This window comes from Pseudorca crassidens, chromosome 17 (genome assembly GCF_039906515.1).
Source record: "Pseudorca crassidens isolate mPseCra1 chromosome 17, mPseCra1.hap1, whole genome shotgun sequence".
NCBI classification, from domain to species: domain Eukaryota; kingdom Metazoa; phylum Chordata; class Mammalia; order Artiodactyla; family Delphinidae; genus Pseudorca; species Pseudorca crassidens.
In genome coordinates this window covers 42799155-42819464 of record NC_090312.1, presented here as the reverse complement: position 1 = coordinate 42819464, position 20310 = coordinate 42799155, and the positions used below count along the sequence as shown (strand labels likewise).

The window sequence follows — 20310 nt, the reverse complement described above, 5'->3', positions numbered from 1 at the left end:
GGAGCAAGTGATTTAGATAGATGTAAGTGGGATAAGAGTTTTTAGGTAAATGTTTTTCTGCAATAATTATATTTTATGGTATGTGTACTTAGTCTCTCTTTAATAACTTACACCCTTAGCATTTTGCTAAATTAAATGATAGAAGTTCATTGAATATCTAGATCACTTCTAAATAATATAAAATACTAAAACATTAATTATTGAACGTAGATTTTTACCTACTTTTGGTTTCCTTTTGCAGAGGAACTAAAGACATTTGGCTCTATTAGTATATATGGTTTTTGCCACATTAAAAATTTTACTATGAAGAAGCATGTATTTCTAAAAATTATGAAATGTATTCACAAATTTGCTAATCTAAAGAATGCTAGTGGAATTGTTCACAACTGCTTACTAAGTTTTCACTATAAATTAAGGTTTCTAAGGGTTAAGAATTCTAATATATGCAATATATAATATATATTATATATTATATATATATAATATAATATGCAATATATAAAAATAATAAGAAACAACTCTGTATGCAAGGAAAATTGGATATGTTTTTTGTTTTGGAGTTTTTTTTTTTTTGGTTAAAAGGGTATAAAGTATGGAGATACATTTTGTTGAGGGAAATAAAAGTGATTTTGCTCTAAAGTAAAACTAGTTATTTCAAAGTGGGAAGAAAAAAAAAGGACAAACTATGGATATAGGAAGTTAAGAAGAATGAAAGAGAGAAACAGAAAAAGAGAAGGAAAATGAGGAAATCTTGTGTGGTCAAGTTGGCTAAAAACTAAATTGTTATTATAAGGGTTTTAAATAAGCTTTAATACCAGTAGTATACTTATGTAAAACTAAAACTTAATTTTCTTTCCTCTGTTAAAAGGACAAAGTTTTATTAGATTTACTAATAAATGAGATCTACTCTTAATGAGAAATTTAAACAAAGTTTTTTCTTTATCTTTAAAATAACCTGCCTGGAAAGCAAAGATTTTGTGTTTTATCAAAATCATTTTTTGTGTTTTATATCTTTATTATCAGGTCTTTGATTACTTAAGTAAACCGAGTCTTCTCAATATTAAAAGAGCAAAGTTTGGCTCAGAAGTATGTAACTTACTGCATTTGCTCTTGAAATCTTTTATTGTCACTTTGGATAATTAAGTGGATAATTAAGTATTGTTTTATAATGATCTGTGATCCTTTTTAGCCAAGTGTCCAAAACCTTTTGAATTTTTTGGCAAACTTCCCCAAATCAAATTCTAAGTGAAGTCTTTTTGACCTGGAAATAACTTTGGGATTTTCCATAGGGCCTTTGGAAAAATCAGAAAAGATTTCTTCTTTCTCCTTATAAAAAGAGAGATGTGACACTAATTAGGCTTATTTGATATGTTAAATTACATGGGAAAAATCGTCAAACAAGTAATACTGTGCCTTCTTCATGTTATATTTGTATAGATACATGTTATAAGTGTTACAGAAATGGGATAAAATTCCTGGAAATCTATTATTTCCTGGTATGATGTTATCAGTCATAATTGTAATTATTATCTTAAACATTACATATTACAAAAATAACCAAATTTCCTTGTCAATTCCATTATAATGAATTCTCATCAGATCTTTAATAATGGGCATTTTAAGGATTTTGTCATTTACAGATAGTTAAATTTTTATTCTAATGCTTTTGCAAAAACGTTCCTACAAAATTGCTTCATCTTCAGAGAAATCCATAAAAAGGACTCTGACAGGTATTCTAGAATACAGGTTTCTGATCATTTTGTTGTTGTTGTTTTTTGCGGTACGCGGGCCTCTCACTGTTGTGGCCTCTTCCGTTGCGGAGCACAGGCTCCGGACGCGCAGGCTCAGCGGCCATGGCTCACGGGCCCAGCCACTCCGTGACATGTGGGATCTTCCCGGACCGGGGCACGAACCCGCGTCCCCTGCATCGGCAGGCGGACTCCCAACCACTGTGCCACCAGGGAAGCCCTCTGATCATTTTAAGATCATAAAACTAAACTGAGTAAGAATTTCCAGAACTAGTGGAAAAACTCGATTCAAACAGAGCAAGTATTAATTACATTGGATTAAATTAAATGAGGAGGATGATTGATTATAATTTGTATGACTTTTAAAACACTGCTGGTTCCTTAATGCTTTGGTTTTCCAGATTTAAAGAAATCTTTTCACTTAAGCAATCTATGACTTACAGCAATTGATACACTATACCTTTGTAAACAAAAATGACATTTTTTTCTACATGATCTTTCCAGAATTTAGAAACTCTTAATGTATTCTTTTCATGGCAATATAGGTGGTCATTCACATAAGTTCAATAAGAATCTGTTCTCCTGTAATGGAACACAACTGGAAACACTGACCATATTACCAAGGCTTGGACTGAATTGTCACATTTGAGAGAGATGTACATAGACTCAGAGAGTACCTTGCTTCCAAGGTTCCAGCAAAGCAATCTTAAAAAGAGCTTATATAGTCAATCACTATTCTTGCTGCACTTATGTAAATAATCAAGGCAAATTTAATGCAAACAAATTAAGTTTTAGTAGGATTATCCTAAAAAAGAATTTTTTTAAAACGCAGGAATAACTGCTTAAATTTATTAACTGCTTAATAAATTATGTTTGCACCTTTATCTATATTAGATTCTAATCCTGCTAATTATCTTTAAGGATTTGTTATATACATGAAAACTGGATTGGATCCTGAATTTTTCTACTTTCCTCAAATATCTGGCTACAACTTTCCAAACTAATGTTTCCAGTTTTCTCCCACCCTTCTGAATTAGAATCACTAAGAACAAAGACTGCCCTTGAATCTCCTTGGAAGGGACTATACCAGGTCCTCCTCACTACCCTGATGGCAGCCAAACTTCAGGGTCTTAAACCTTGGATACACATCTCACAGCTGAAGAAGACTCCACCTGACATCTGGTCTTATATAAATGCTGGAAATCTCCAAATCAAATTGACTGGGAAGAGAAGTAGCTGACCCTGAGGTAGATGCTTCCTTCCAAGACACCACAACAAGACTTCACACTTCAACTGAACAAGAAACTTTTTTTTCTTTCCCTTTCTTTTACTCTGGCATTGGCCTGGAAAGGTAACACCATCATCTGTATCTTCCAGGCCATTGCTAAGGGATGTAACCTCTGAAGTTTAAAACAACTACTATTTCAGGCTAGGAGAAAACCTAACTGACATCTAGCTTGAACAGGCAAATGCAACTATCCCTGCAAGTGAATCTATTAACAGTGCCACCTTGGTGGAAGTGATTTGTGTCCCGACAGGATTTATCTTTGTCTGTGGTGGTTGTCATTCTTCTTATGTACCTAGACGGCTGGTACATATCAGGCAATGTCTCTTAGGTTATCTAACTGCTCCCCTAAATGTTCACAAACAAACTGAGACACCTCATTGGTTGACTCCCCTGGATTTACATCATTGAGTTAGAAAGGAATTATCAAGAGGTATTCATGACTCAGGATTCACTTCCTTTAGCAGGGCCATACTTCCCCAGTTAAGAGTATATGTAAATGAGAGAAAAAAAAAAAAGAGTATATGTAAATGAGACTAGATCAGGAACCTTTCCTTAACTCTTGAAAATATTGAAACATATTGAAAAATCCTCTGTTAGAGCAATAGCTGTCCAACAAAAAAATCTTTAGACTTTCTGGCCCAAGTTGTTCTTGATAATAATATAGCCCTTGATTCTCTTTTAGCTGAGCAAGGAGGTGTCTGCACTGTGGCCAACACCACCTGCTGCACCTGGAGTAACACTTCTGGGGAAGCTGAAATTCAGTTCCATAAGATCACTGAGCAAGCCACTCCTCTTGGTTTAAAAGGGTTACTTCTGCCATGGAGTCTTTCTTTGACTGATTTGATTGGTTTGGGTCTTGGGGACCATGGCTCCAAAGTGCTCTCCAAACATTGGGAATTATCCTGCTTGTTAGAATCAGAGTACTCGCCCTCATGTGCTGTATTCTCTCAAAAGCATTAAATGCAGGGCTTCCCTGGTGGCGCAGTGGTTGAGAGTTCGCCTGCCGATGCAGGGGACACGGGTTCGTGCCCCGGTCCGGGAAGATTCCACATGCCGCATAGCGGCTGGACCCGTGAGCCATGGCTGCTGAGCCTGCGCATCCGGAGCCTGTGCTCCGCAACGGGAGAGGCCACAGCAGTGAGAGGCCCGCGTACCACAAAAAAAAAAAAAAAAAGCATTAAATGCATGCTCACAACTGCTAACTACCAAGTCTCCCTAAGACTAGAACATCAGAAAAGAGACAAAGAGAATGACCAACTTAAAAATTGTGAACCTGAAGCTGATGCCTGTGACTATCACAGAGATTAAGCAAAAAAACATTATGACTTGTGAGTACCACACAGAGGATCAACAGAAGCGGAGAGAACTACAGAGAGGTATGTGATAGTGGCATTTAATGCCTTACATTTTGATCACATCTCTCAAATAAGCTGAGAGTCTGATCAAAAGGGGAAAATTGTTAAAAAGAAACAGCAGGCCCAAAATGGAGTCACTTGTGCTAAACCCCATGTAAGCAAATCAAAACTTAATAACTAACCTATTGCAGTTTCAATCCCTGCTCCAGGAATGCAACCTTTAACCAGTCAGTCTTGAATTATCTGGTCAGCACTAGTGAGGTAATCCACCCCATAGGCCCTTTTGTTCCCCTTAGGGGGGCAGCCTTGTCTGAAGCAATGCATTCTTCGCTAATAATTTCCTTTGTCCGCCCCCTTTCTACCTTTAAAAAATCTTTTCTTTTCTACAGCTTGGTGGAGCTTCTTTCTAATTGCTAAATGGGATGACACTTGACTTATGAAGTATTTAATAAAGCCAATTTGATCCTTAAGTTTACTCAATGGAATTTTTGTTGTTTAACAATACATATGTTCATATGTGAATCTTTTGGTAGGGGGAGGATATGTAGCTTTTGTCAGAGTCTCAAAGGTACCCATGACCTCAAAAAGATGAAGGAACCAAAGTAAAGCCCAAAAGGCACATTATAGATTATGGGAACTGCTCTGTTTTATTCACTCTTCCAGGCCTGGAGGACCCAGGATCTCCTGGTGAGCTGTCAGCTCTTTAACCTGAGTTTATATCAGTTTCTCATCAGTTAAACAAAAATGGTAGTATCCTTTCATGAAGAGAAAAATTGACACATGATTGCATTAGCTTGGCCTGCCCTTCCCCAACATCTGAAAAAATTCTCCCCCTCAGTCAAAAATTGGCTCAATGCTGTCCTCACCATATTGGCTTCCCTGGACCTTCCTCTCTATCCACAAATGGGTGAGCTCCATGTCGTCTGTAATCTCATCATACTTAACTCAGGATTCTAATTGTTTGGTTATGTATTCTAGATCCTTATTGACCATGAGCTCTCTGAGGAGAGGAACTGTGTTATATTCTTCTTTGCTTCTCATCACTTCCCTGACATGCAGTGCCCATAGTATATCCATTAGGATAGGTAAAAATGAGAAGCCCTCGGTCCTTCTCAAGCCCTCGCAGACTCCAGTGGGAAAGAGATCCTGGAGAAAATCCCCACTCTCTAGAAACCCTCTCCTCCACGTACACACAAACACACACAACATCACAACCCAACTTCTAGTTCAAAAGAAAGTATAATAGAAAGTTTGCCCATATGGAAGAGAAAGAATTAAGTATGAAGACTCAAGGTCATTTGAGATAGAAAATAAGAATCAATTGACCTTTGTTAAAATACAGGATATAAAATTTTGTAAGCTAGCTACGATGTAGAAATGAGGTTTTTCATAGACATAAGCACCCACTGCCCGTAGGGCACAACCCCATGATGACCTCTTGATCACTACCACATGGTCTGAAAGGGCCGCTCACCTGGGGGTTGTGAGGAGGTGTGTGGAAGCTGGAGCATCTGACTCCCAGGGACCCACTCATCATCTCAGGGGATAAGGGCAGGGGTGTCAAACTGAGAAGGTCTGGTTGATGGAGCAGGAAGGCAGCGGCCCCCAGAGCAAGACTGCCGTGTGGATAAAGGACACAGCACTCTGTTCCTTGTGGGTCCAGCCACACCCAAGCTCAGACAGGCAGCAGAGCGTTCTATGTGCTCAGGCAGAGGATGCACACCCCCCATTCTTACCATCAGGTCCTAAGTCCCCTCCCTGGCTTTTCCATCCCTTCGTGTGGTCACCAGAGGTGAGGGGTAAAGAAATGAGATGGTATATCTGCAGAGGTGGAGCAGCCTGTGTTACCAGAACAGAACATGTGAAGCTGAGAGAAGAGAGAGATGACAGTGAAGATACACATCAAGCTAAGAAGTTGGGACTTTATCCTTGATGAGGAGAGAGAGGTGGTGAGCACAAGACTGACAGGGGCGGGGATTTGTGTTGTAGAAAGTTAACTCTGGGAGCAGCCATGGGAGGGGTGGATTTGAATTCATCTGACCTGGGCAGGGAGACCAGTGTCAGTCTCTTGGGAGTCACCCTCCTAGGAGAGGGTGTCAGTGCTCCTGAAACACTTACTGAATGGAAGAATCAGCCTGCCATCAATCAGTCTGCTTAACTTTCACACCAGGAAAAACACTGAACCAAGTTTTCCAGGGATAAAATTAGAAATGGAAGATGCTAAATTTGCAAATGATAATCAGCAGAGTGGAATCAAGGACGAGCCTTGTCAAACCACGTATACTGTCTTTCATGACATGGCAGGTCTGCAAAGCCAGGTCAAGAGACCCTCACGGCCTCTTGGGATTACCTCGGGCCCATCTGGGCAACTTACTCCTCAGGTAAGCTGAAAACACATGCTCATGCCACCATCGCTCTTCTGCATACAACTGCTCAAAAGGTCAAACCCCATGATTTAGATTCAACCTGGAAGCAGAGATAAAGTGCCGAAGGAAAGGAATTGAGACTGGGGATATTTAACATTTACACCAATCATCGGTGATGAGGAAAAAGTGCACATTAGTTTTCCAGATGATACCCTTGCTGGTCAAAAATAAGTCACGTACTAAGAATGAAAAAGAATCAGCCATAATGAAGAAGTGACAAAATTTGTATAAAAAAAGAAAATTAAAGCCAAAACAAACCCCTGAATTTCAAGAAAGGGGGTGCCAGGAGAGTTATTGATGAGCCAGGCAGGGCTCAAAGAAATAGGCTCCCTGGCTCCTGACACCTGCTTGGTCCCAAGGGTATGATGATCTACCACACAACAGGCGAGAGCTTGGGGCAGCAGTAAACAGAGAGAGGACAGCGCTTCTAAAACTTGCTTAATCCTAAGCATCACTTGGGGCAAGTGAAACGATAAAAAATGTATATATTGGTCTCTGCCCCTGGCTCCTGACACTGAGCTCCTAAATCCCTTGGAATTTCCCGGATGATAGGAGTGCCTTTTATTCTAATGAGGTGACTCTTGGTGGCTCCTTGAATGGTTTCAGGATGGGGGCTGGTTACCAGAAAGACCAAGCCATGATTAGAAGCTTGGAACTTTCAGCCCCACACCCACCCCACCCACCGGAAGGGGAGAGGGGCTGGAGATTGAGTTAATGATCAATCATGTCTACATGATGAAGCCTCAGTAAAAATCCCCAAAGTAAGGCCTTCAGAGAGCTTGTGGGTTAGTGAACACATCCATGTGCTGGGAAAGTGGATACACACCCTAACTCCATGGACAGAAGCTCCTACTCTTGGGGCCCTCCCAGACCTCGCCCTATGTATCTCCTCATCTGGCTGCTCATCTATATCCCTTATCATATCTTTTATTAAATAAAAATTGGTAAATATGTTTCCCTGAGCTCTGTGAGCTGTTCTAGCAAATGATCCAACCCAAGGAGAGAGTCATGGGAACCTCTGATTTATAGCCAGTCGGTCAGAAGTACAGGTGAAAACCTAGGACTTGCAATTGACTCTTGAAGTGGGGTGCGGAGGAGTCTTGTGGGACTGAGTCCTTAACCTGTGGGGTCTGATGCTATCTCCAGGTAGACAGTGTCAGAACTGAGTTAAAGTGTAGGACATCAGCCTGGTGTTGGATAATGGCTTGATGTGTGGAATACCCACAAACCTGGTGTCAAAAGTGAAGTGTGGTAGTAATGCAAGAGTAAAGGAGAAACACTTTGCAGGCACTAAAATTACTGATTTCCAGGTCCTCCCATAGAGAGGCTGAGTCAGCAGTCCCCAGTGGGCACCATTTGACTCTTGGATTAGACAAGTTTGGTCCCCTTGGCAAGAAGCGAAAACACATCTATCCACAGGCAGAATCCTGGCTTCTGCCCTCACTCTAATTAATTAGAATTAAGATAATGCTGGACATTCATTAAATTGACTGCTACCTGCTGGGGGCTGTGTTAAGAGCTATATATGTATTTTCACACTGAATCCTCCAATGTCCTTATCAAGAAGGTGCTGCCATTTCCCCAATGTTTCAGATCAGAAAACTGAGGTCTGAGGTTACAACATTCGGTCAAGGTCGCAGAGCTAGTAAATGGCAATGCCAGGCCCCAACAGAAATCATTTCCTGAAGGGAGTCAGAAGCCTGGGGTCAAGTTCCCAACTCTGCCATCCCTGGGGGACTGACTGTATCTTGCTGTGGGCCTGAACCTCATCTGTACAGCGGGGCTCTTTCCGCCTCCCTCAGAGTCAGCGTGAGAAGAAAAGGAGCCTGTGCAGAAGTGCTTCATGAAGCACAAGGGGCTTCAGTTGTGGAGTGTGTGCTCCTCGGTGAATTTTACCTGCGTTAGCACATTTGTAATTCATATGAACAGGTGCTGATAGAATTGTGATTAAGAAAATATCAGGGAGAGGAGCTTCAAGATGGCAGAGGAGTAAGACGTGGAGATCACCTTCCTCCCCACAGATACATCAGAAATACATCTACATGTGGAACAACTCCTACAGAACACCTACTGAACACTGGCAGAAGACCCCAGACTTCCCAAAAGGCAAGAAACTCCCCACGTACCTGGGTAGGGCAAAAAAAAAAAAAGAAAAAACAGAGGCAAAAGAATAGGGACGGGACCCGCACCTCTGGGAGGGAGCTGTGAAAGGGGAAAAGTTTCCACACACTAGGAAGCCACTTCGCGGGCGGAGACTGCGGTTGGCGGAGCGGGGAAGCTTCAGAGCCACGGAGGAGAGCACAGCAACGGGGGTGCAGAGGGCAAAGTGGAGACATTCCCGCACAGAGGATCCATGCCGACCAGCACTCACCAGCCCGAGAGGCTTGTCTGCTCACCCGCCCGCGGCGGGCGGGGCTGGGAGCTGAGGCTCGGGCTTTGGAGGTCGGATCCCAGGGAGAGGACTGGGGTTGGTGACATGAACAAAACCTGAAGGGGTTAGTGCGCCATGCCTAGCCGGGAGGGAGTTCAGGAAAAAATCTGGGCCTGCCTAAGAGGCAAGAGACCATTGTTTCGGGGTGCACGAGGAGAGGGGATTCACAGCACCGTCTAAACAAGCTTCAGAGAAGGGTGCGAGCCGCGGCTATCAGTGCGGACCCCAGAGACGGGCATGAGATGGTAAGGCTGCTGCTGCCGCCACCAAGAAGCCTGTGTGCAAGCACAGGTCCCTATCCACACCTCCCCTACCAGGACCCTATGCAGCCCGCCACTGCCAGGGTCCTGTGATCCAGGGACAACTTCCCCGGTAGAACACACGGCGTGCCTTGGGCTGTTGCTACGTCACACTGGCCTCGGCCGCCACAGGCTCTCCCTGCATTTCATACCTCTCCCTCCCCCCGGCCTGAGTGAGCCACAGCCCCCTATTCAGCAGCTCCTTTAACCCCCTCCTGTCTGGGCGAAGAACAGACACCAGAGGATGACCTACATGCAGAGGCGGGTCCAAATCCAAAGCTGAGCCCCAGGAGCTGTGCAAACAAAGAAGAGAAAGGGAAATTTCTCTGTGCAGCCTCAGGAGCAGCAGATTAAATCTCCACAATCAACTTGATGTACCCTGCATCTGTGGAATACCTGAATAGACAATGAATCATCCCACACTGAGGAGGTGGACTTTGGGAGCAACTGTAGACTTTGGGTTTGTTGTATGCGACTGACTAGTTTCTGATTTATATGGTTATCTCAGTTCAGTTTTTAGCACTTGTTATCATGGGTGGATTTGTTTATTGGTTTGGCTGCTCTCTTCTTTTTAAATTTTTTTTATTTTAATAATTAAAATTTTTTTTTAGTTTATTAATTTTATTTATTTTTCTTTCTTTCTATCTTTTTCTCCCTTTTCTTCTGAGCTGTGTGGTCGACAAGGTCTTGGTGCTCTAGCCAGGTGTCAGGCCTGAGCCTCTGAGGTGGGAGAGCTGAGTTCAGGACATTGGGCCACCAGAGACCTCCTGGCCCCACATAATATCAAACAGCAAGAGCTCTCCCAGAAATCTCCATCTCAACGCTAAGACCCAGCTCCACTCAATGACCAGCAAGCCCCAGTGCTGGATACCTCCTGCAGAACAACTAGCAAGACAGGAACACAACTCCACCCATTACCAGAGAGTTTGCCTAAAATCATAATAAGTCCACAGACACCCCAAAATACACCACTGGACATGGTCCTGCCCAACAGAAAGACAAGATCCAGCCTCAGCCACCAGAACACAGGCACCAGTCCCCTCCACCAGGAAGCTTACACAGCCCACTGAACTAATCTTACCCACTGGGGGCAGACACCAAAAACAACAGGAACTACAAACCTGCGGGCTGTGAAAAGGAGACCCCAAACACAGTAAGTTAAGCAAAATGAGAAGACAGAGATATATGCAGCAAATGAAGGAGCAAGATAAGAACCCACCAGACCAAACAAATGAACAGGAAATAGGCAGTCTACCTGAAAAAGAATTCAGAGTAATGATAGCAAAGATGATCCAAAACCATGGAAACAGAATGGAGAAAATAAAGAAACATTTAACAAGGACCTAGAAGAACTAAAGAGCAAACAATGATAAACACCACAATAAATGAAGTTAAAAATTCTCCAGAAGGAAACAGTAGCAGAATAACTGAGGCAGAAGAATGGATAAGTGACCTGGAAGGTAAAATAGTGGAAATAACTACTGCAGAGCAGAATAAAGATAAAAGAATGAAAAGAGTGGAGGACAATTGCAGAGACCTCTGGGACAACATTAAACGCACCAACATTCGAATTATAGGGGACCCAAAAGAAGAAGAGAAAAAGAAAGGGAGTGAGAAAATATTTAAAGAGATTATAGTTGAAAAGTTCCCTAATATGGGAAAGGAAATAGTTGATCAAGTCCAGGAAGTACAAAGAGTCCCATACAGGATAAATCCAAGGAGAAACATGCCAGGACACATATTAATCAAACTGTCAACAATTAAATACAAAGAAAAAATATTAAAAGCAGCAAGGGTAAAGCAACAAATAACATACAAGGGAATCCCCATAAGGTTAATAGCTGATCTTTCAGCAGAAACTCTGCAGCCAGAAGGGAGTGACAGGACATATTTAAAGTGATGAGAGGGAAAAACCTACAACCAAGATTACTCTACCCAGCAAGAATCTCATTCAGATTCACTGAGAAATTAAAACATTTACAGACAAGCAAAAGCTAAGAGAATTCAGCACCACCAAGCCAGCCTTACAACAAATGCTAAAGAAACTTCTCTAGGCAGGAAACACAAGAGAAGGAAAAGACCTACAATAACAAACACAAAACAATTAAGAAAATGGTAATAGGAACATACATATCAGTAATTACCTTAAACGTATATGGATTAAAAGCTCCAACCAAAAGACATAGACTGGCTGAGTGGATATGAAAACAATACCCATATATATGCTGTCTACAAGAGACTCACTTCAGACCTAGAGACACATACAGACTGAAAGTGAGGGGTTGGAAAAAGATATTCCATGCAAATGGAAATCAAAAGAAAGCTGGAGTAGTAATTCTCATATCAGACAAAACAGACTTTAAAATAAAGACTATTACAAGAGACAAAGAAGAACACTACATAATGATCAAGGGATCAATCCAAGAAGAAGATATAATAATTGTAAATATTTATGCACCCAACATAGGAGCACATAAGGCAAATGCTAACAGCCATAAAAGGAGAAAGTGACAGTAACACAATAATAGTAGGAGAATTTAACACCACACTTTCACCAATGAACAGATAATCCAAAATGAAAATAAATAAGGAAACACAAGCTTTAAATGATACATTAAATAAGATGGACTTAATTGATATTTATAGGATATTCCATCCAAAAACAACAGAATACACTTTCTTCTCAAGTGCTCATGGAACATTCTCCAGGATAGATCACATCTTGGGTCACAAATCAAGCCTTGGTAAATTTAAGAAAATTGAAATCGTATCAACTATCTTTTCTGACCACAATGCTATGAGACTAGATATCAATTACAGGAAAAAAAACTGTAAAAAATACAAACACAAGGAAGCTCAACAACACGCTACTAAATAGCCAAGAGATCACTCAAGAAATCAAAGAGGAAATTAAAAAATACCTACAAACAAATGACAATGAATACTCGATGGCCCAAAACCTGTGGGATATAGCAAAAGCATTTCTAAGAGGGAAGTTTATAGCACTACAATTCTACCTCAAGAAACAAGAAAAATCTCAAAAAACAATGTAACCTTACATCTATAGCAATTAGAAAAAGAATAACAAAAAAACCCTAAGTTAGCAGAAGGAAATAAATCATAAAGATGAGATCAAAAATACATGAAAAAGAAATGAAGGAAATGATAGTAAAGTTCAGTAAAACTAAAAGCTGTTTCTTTGAGAAGATAAACAAAATTGATAAACCATTAGCCAGACTCATCAAGAAGAAAAGGGAGAAGACTCAAATCAACAGACTTAGAAATGAAAAAGGAGAAGTAATAACTGATACTGCAGAAGTACAAAGGATCATGAGAGATTACTACGAGCAACTATATGCCAATAAAATGGACAAATTCTTAGAAAAGTACAACCTTCCAAGACTGAGACTGGAAGAAATTAAAAATACGAACAGACACATCACAAGCACTGAAATTGAAACTGTGATTAAAAATCTTCATCAAACAAAATCCCAGGACCCGATTGATTCACAGGCGAAACATTTAGAACATTCACAAACATTTAGAGCAGAGCTAACACCTATCCTTCTCAAACTCTTCCAAAATATAGCAAAGGGAGGAATACTCCCAAACTCATTCTACGAGGCCACCATCATCATGATAACGAAACAAGACAAAGATGTTACAAAAAAAAGAAAACTACAGGTCAATATCACTGATGAACATAGATGCAAATATCCTCAACAAAATACTAGCAAACAGAATCCAACAGCACATTAAAAGGATCATACACCATGATCAAGAGAGGTTTATCCCAGGAATTCAAGAATTCTTCAATATATGCAAATCAATCAATATGATACACCATAGTAACAAATTGAAGGATGAAAAACATATGATCATCTCAATACATACAGAAAAAGCTTTTGACAAAATTCAACACCAATTTATGATAAAAACCCTCCAGAAAGTAGGCATAGAGGGAACTTTCCTCCACATAATAAAGGCCATATATGACAAGCCCACAGCCAACATCATTCTCAATGGTGAAAAACTGAAACCATTTCCACTAAGATCAGGAACAAGACAAGGTTGCCCACTCTCACCACTATTATTCAACTTAGTTTTGGAAGTTTTAGCCATAGCAATCAGAGAAGAAAAAGAAATAAAAGGAATCCAAACTGGAAAAGAAGGAATAAGAATGTCACTGTTTGCAGATGACATGATACTATACATAGAGAATCCGAAAGATGCTACCAGAAAACTACTAGAGCTAATCAATGAATTTGGTAAAGTAGCAGGATACAAAATTAATACACAGAAATCTCTGGCATTCTTATACACTAATGATGAAAAATCTGAAAGAGAAATTAAGGAAACACTCCCATTTACCATTGCAGCAAAAAGAATAAAATACTTAGGAATAAACCTACCTAAGGAGTCAAAAGACCTGTACGCAGAAAGCTATAAGACACTGATGAAAGAAATTAAAGACGACACAAATAGATGGAGAGATATACCATGTTCTTGGATTGGAAGAATCAACATTGTGAAAATGACTCTACTACCCAAAGCAATCTACAGATTCAATGCAATCCCTACCAAACTACCAATGGCATTTTTCACAGAACTAGAACAAAAAATTTCACAATTTGTATGGAAACAAAAAAGACCCCAAGTAGCAAAAGCAATCTTAAGAAAGAAAAATGGAGCTGGAGGAATCAGGCTCCCCAACTACAGACTATACTACAAAGCTACAGTAATCAAGACAATATGGTACTGGCACAAAAACAGAAATACAGGTCAATGAAACAGGATAGAAAGCCCAGAGATAAACCCACGCACATATGGTCTCCTTATTTTGATAAAGGATGCAAGAATATACAATGGAGAAAAGAGAGCCTCTTCAATAAGTGGTGCTGGGAAAACTGCACAGGTACATGTAAAAGAATGAAATTAGAACACTCGCTAACACCATACACAAAAATAAACTCAAAATGGATTAAAGACCTAAATGTAAGGCCAGACACTATAAAACTCTTAGAGAAAAACATAGGCAGAACACTCTATGACATAAATCACAGCAAGATCCTTTCTGACCCACCTCCTAGAGAAATGGAAATTAAAAAAATAAAGAAAGAAATAGGACCTAATGAAACTTAAAATCTTTTGCACAGCAAAGGAAACCATAAACAAGACAAAAAGACAACCCTCAGAATGGGAGAATGTATTTGCAAATGAATCAACAGACAAAGGATTAATCTCCAAAATATACAAGCAGTTCATGCAGCTCAATATCAAAAAAACAAACAACCCAATCCCAAAATGGGCAGAAGATCTAAATAGACATTTCTCCAAAGAAGATATACAGATTGCCAACAAACACATGAAAAGATGCTCAACAACACTAATCATTAGACAAATGCAAATCAAAACTATAATGAGGTATCACCTCACACGGGTCAGAATGGTCATCATCAAAAAATCTACAAACAATAAATGCTGGAGAGGGTGTGGAGAAAAGAGAACCCTCTTGCACTGTTGGTGGGAATGTAAATTGATATAACCACTATGGAGAACAGTATGGAGGTTCCTTAAAAAACTAAAAATAGAACTACCATACGACCCAGCAATCCCACTACTGGGCATATACCCTGAGAAAACCATAATTCTAAAAGAGACATGTACCACAATATTCATTGCAGCATTATTTACAATAGCCAGGACATGGAAGCCACCTAAGTGTCCATCAACAGATGAATGGATAAAGAAGATGTGGCACATATATACAATGGAATATTACTCAGCCATGAAAAGAAACGAAATTGAGTTATTTGTAGTGAGGTGGATGGACCTAGAGTCTGCCATACAGAGTGAAGTAAGTCAGAAAGAGAAAAACAAATACCATATGCTAACACATATATATGGAATCTAAAGAAAAAAATCCAATAGTTCTGAAGAACCTAGGGGCAGGACAGGAATAAAGTTGCAGAAGTAGAGAATGGGCTTGAGGACATGGGGAGGGGGAAGGGTAAGCTGGGACAAAGTGAGAGAGTGGCATGGACATATATACACTACCAATTGTAAAATAGATAGCTAGTGGGAAGCAGCCACATAGCACAGGGAGATCAGTTTGGTGCCCTGTGACCACCTAGAGGGGTGGGATAGGGAGGGTGGGAGGGAGTCGCAAGAGGGAGGAGATATGGGGATGTATGTATATGTAGAGCTGATTCACTTTGTTATACAGCAGCAAATAATACAACAATGTAAAGCAATTATACTCCAATAAAGACGTTAAAAAAAATGAAGAAAATATTAGGAAATAAAAGTAGTCTGGGGCTTCCCTGGTGTCGCAGTGGTTGAGAGTCCACCTACTGATGCAGGGGACATGAGTTCGTGCCCTGGTCCGGGAAGTTTCCACATGCCGCGGAGCGGCTGGGCCCGTGTGCCATGGCCGCTGAGCCTGCGCGTCCGGAGCCTGTGCTCCGCAACGGGCGAGGCCACAACAGTGAGAGGCCCGCGTACCGCAAAAAAAAAAAAAAAGTAGTCTACATTGGGATTTTAAATTTTTAAAACATGATCAACACAATTGTCCTGAAGCAATGGATGGCTTAATGGGGAGGGAATTAGAAGTAAGGCTAAGCTACACGCGAAAAACCACATAATAGAGTCTAATTTATTTAAAATACTGAAAACTGTATGAATACATACATCTGTCAGTGTGGGTACACACATCCTAGGGGCAGTTGGCTAACATCTAGTGTATCCTCATCAAGAATCCACACCTCTGGGCTGGTTGTCACTTAGCATTTGACAGATCCTAATCAGAGATCCACACTCCAGAGGCAGCTTCTACAGTTTTTGAGCTCACACTATCTCAAGCTGCACTAGAAGGTTTGTTAATTAGCAAAGCGATCCTACAAAGAGGTTTTGTGATATTAGTGGTATTCAAGACATGCAGTTTGGTTAACAATATAGTATATCTCTTGGTCATTAAATGAACAAGAGTGTGGCATCTGGCTAGTCCAGCAGCTTATAGCCTTCATAGTTCCAGGACGCCAGTTCTGTTGTCTGTATCAACACCTTTTCTGTGGACAGTCAGATGAATGCTCTCAATAGAGTACTGTGCCCACAGTGCCTGAGGGACAGAGAGCTGGGACGTCACAAGCCGAAAGCACAAGTTAGATGATGTTTTTTGTCCCAGCTTGTTATTAATTGTACATGGCACAGAATTCAATTATTTATTCAATGCAACCAATGTTTATTGAACCTCCACTATGTGCCAGACGATATTCTGGACACTGTGAATATAACCACAAACAAAATAAGGATGTGACAAAGATTTTGGCCAGAGGCCTGCTGTACTGTAACGTACCTCCTCGTGTCAAGAGCACGTGGGAGTATACTTCCAGCCCTTACCTACCGCTAATCATCAAGGTTATCAATTTTTCCCTATAGGTGCCCTTTAGCCACAAATGGTCCAATTAACTTGATTCACAACAAGCCACCATGAAAAATTACTGACATGTGGGACTCATTCATACTGAGATGGACAGGGCTTTATCTTCTCTTAGATGCCTAGAGAGCTCTGGGCCTGTGGGAGAATAGAAGCTATCTGCCCCTACCTCCTGCAAAAAGATCACGTATGTTGCCTGGACCACCCACTGCAAACTCTGAAGATTGGCCTTTCCTTCTGGGTTCTTTGTCTCCATGTAGGCAGCCACAAATAGAGGGGGAAGATGTTACGGCACCTTTTCCAAATGTCAGACTCACACAAAATACTAATGTCTTGAGTAGATCCACACAAAAACCTCGCAGCTACAGCTCAGCGAGGCCCTTTGTCAGAAGTAGGTTATATAGTCATAATGGTATCAGAATTCTGAGATTCTGCCCCAGGGCTTCCTTCAGCATTAGCACTTTTCTCCCTGAGCTTCTATCTATTTTCTGTGAAATTATTCTGTCTTCATTTTCAGCCTCTACTTCAGCTTTCCTTTATTCTGGGTCAAAACTTTCCTCCAGAGCTTTCTTTTGCAGCCTCCAACACACTGCCCTACAAACCTTCAGCATCCAACCATGTCTGCAAAGTCTCAATTGCTGTAACTCTGACCCCTTTTAATTCTAACTACATTGGATGACAAGCGCTGCTTCCTATTGAGTCATCTGGTAAACGGTTTACATGCTCTAAAGCATAAATGAGGCAGCCATGGAGGAAAGGGTCAAACTTCAGCTGTACACAGTAGGGGATGGGATTAGACTGAGGGAAGGATGGGAAGACCCTCTATTAAAAAGCAAGTATCATGGTAATCAAGATTTTGGCTCTAGACTACCCAGTCCTTACAAAGGGAGAGACGAAGCAAGAGCCAGTGGACGCAGCAATACCATAAAAGATGAAAGTAAGGGGTAGGCAGGGAAGAAGCCGTGAAAGAATAAAGTTGTTTATTAAAACTTGTCTATTAAAGGAAACCTACCAATTTCCAGTCATTATTAAAGAGGAGCCAATGGCTGGCCCATTAGAATAAAGAGTCTAACAGCCTAAAGGGCTCACAGGGTTCATCTAGTCTAATACCCCACATTTGCAAAGAGAGAAATAAAGCCCAGAGCACCACCTTGCCCAAGATTTAGCAAATAAAAATATAGAACAACTGGTTATATTGGAATTGCAGGTAAACAACAAGCAGTTTTTTAGTATAAGTGTGTCCCAAGTATTTCATGGGACATACTTATACTAAAAAATTTTCTATCTTGTAGTTTATATATTTTAGTTGTCAATCCTACCTCACTCTGCAAAGGCTACTTGGTCAGTTAGTGACAGATCCAGAACAAGAATCCTGCCTTCTGTCTTTTGGGAGGACAGGAATGACTGAGAGTGTTCCAGGAGTCCATCACACACCTGAGAGGTCACTGCTAATATGTCACCTCTGCTTATAGGTCCTTGAATGGTCCTAAGTAAATTAACCTTTGAAAAAGACAAATTCCATTCAACGTGCTATTTACCTTTTTAACCTTGACATATCCAGTATTGGTTTCAGGATCTGTTTCAATCTCCAAATGTCCCTCACTGTCTCCCTGTGTAATTCGGTACAAGATTTTAGAACTTCCCGTATACGGTTCATCAGCGTCGGTGGCCTGGATGGTTAAGATGACAGTTCCAATGGCTGTATCTTCAGGGAGAGTTAGGTTTCCATACTAGGAAGGAAACAGGGGAAGGAAACAATGAGAATGTCCATTGTCATCGAGTACAATTGTCAAAGGGCAAACTTGTCTCCTTGGTTTCAGAATGGACACAAGTCACAGTTTGCATCAATACTTACCAAGCATGTTTTTTTCTATTAACGAGTGGATTACAGTTGATTTTGACATCAGTCATACTTGTAGACTGATATCCATTGTACCAGGAAACACAACGTCTCAGAGATCTACTGATAGGATTCTAAAACATATCCCTCCACTCACATCCAATATGTTTAATAACTGTAATTATCATTATAGTTGAGACAAATAGATAGCTACTATGTATTGCGTACCTACAATGTGTCAGGCACTTTACATTATTTTAATTAATTCTTAAATCAATCAGGGAATAGTGGTTAAGAGCCTGAACTTCAGAGTTAAATGGCCTGGGTATGAATCCTAGGCTTGTCACTTATGACCTGGGTGAACTGAAATAAGTTATCTAATTTTTTAAAGTCTCAGGTTCATCATCTGTCCTTGGAGATGATAATGATGATAATAATAATAACAGAACCTACTTCATGTGTGCTGTGGTGATTTACAGAGACGATGCATATAAAACCCCTGAATGCCTGGCACATAATAAGTGGTCAATAAAGATAAGCAACAAAACAAGGCACCCGGGCTTCCCTGATGGCGCAGTGGTTGAGAGTCCGCCTGCCGATGCAGGGGACGCGGGTTCGTGCCCCGGTCCGGGAAGATCCCACATGCCACGGAGCAGCTGGGCCCGTGGGCCATGGCCGCTGAGCCTGCGCATCCGGAGCCTGTGCTCCGCAACGGGAGAGGCCACAACAGTGAGAGGCCCGCGTACCACAAAAAAAAAAAAAAAAACAACAAAGCACCCTACTGAGTAGCTATATTATCATCTCCATTTGACAGAGGAGCAAAAGACTGAAGAGGTAAAACCCACCCAAGACCACACAGCTCGCTGGTCACAGAATTGGGATTCAAACCAATGTCTGTCCAACTCCAAAGCAGGTGCTCTTAATTAACACTGACCTAGACCATCTTCCACTCCTCCGCTGAAAATCCCCCAGATCATGTCTCTTGGCATGATGATCATGAAGATGGTAACAGGCAGGGTCCAGGAAAGGACCACGGCAATGAAAGAAGTGGACTCACCTTTCTAAGGCCCAGTTTGCCTTTCCAAGCTCTGAGATTCCCAATGCAAGACTCTTACCCTCAATCTAAAAACACCGTCTAGATGTAATGCAAGGAAACTACAACACACAGAAAGGATCAAATGCCCAAGAGAATGGAGGCAGAGTAGAAACAGGCTCTTACTCTCACGCTTGCTTAACCTCAGTGCCTACTCTACAAGTTATATTGTCACACTTTTTACCTGCTCAAACCCTCCCATAAATCAATTCCCGTTCTTTGTCACTGCCTTATCCCTATTGTGATTTACGAACATCGTCACAAGGCTCTGGGCCGCCTCATAAACTGACTTCAAACGTAACAATCTAGCCAAAAGGGCTTCTCTCTTCTCCAGAATAAATAAAGAGAGGCGTCCATTTTAAGGGCAGCATCGATCAAACTACCCCCACATTAAT

General features: G+C 41.0%; 1 protein-coding gene and 1 long non-coding RNA gene across 5 annotated transcripts in view; one reads left to right on the top strand and one right to left on the bottom strand.

Annotated features, from left to right (window-relative positions):
* LOC137210155 (uncharacterized) overlaps positions 1–4866 on the top strand; it is a 34624-nt gene extending 29758 nt beyond the window's left edge. Inside the window, exons 3-4 of one of the 2 annotated variants that reach the window (XR_010936283.1) lie at positions 2670–2995; positions 3719–4866. This is a non-coding gene — a long non-coding RNA (uncharacterized lncRNA). Of the gene's footprint in view, positions 1–2669 lie in introns of both variants that reach the window. The other variant, XR_010936282.1, reaches the window with a different exon arrangement.
* The window catches only part of CDH17 (cadherin 17), a 137513-nt gene that overhangs the window by 20487 nt on the left and 96716 nt on the right, over positions 1–20310 (bottom strand). For all 3 annotated transcript variants that reach the window (XM_067711769.1, XM_067711771.1, XM_067711770.1), the window contains exon 12: positions 18521–18712. In XM_067711769.1, coding sequence (XP_067567870.1) covers positions 18521–18712 — 192 coding nt within the window. The remainder of the gene's footprint in view (positions 1–18520; positions 18713–20310) is intronic.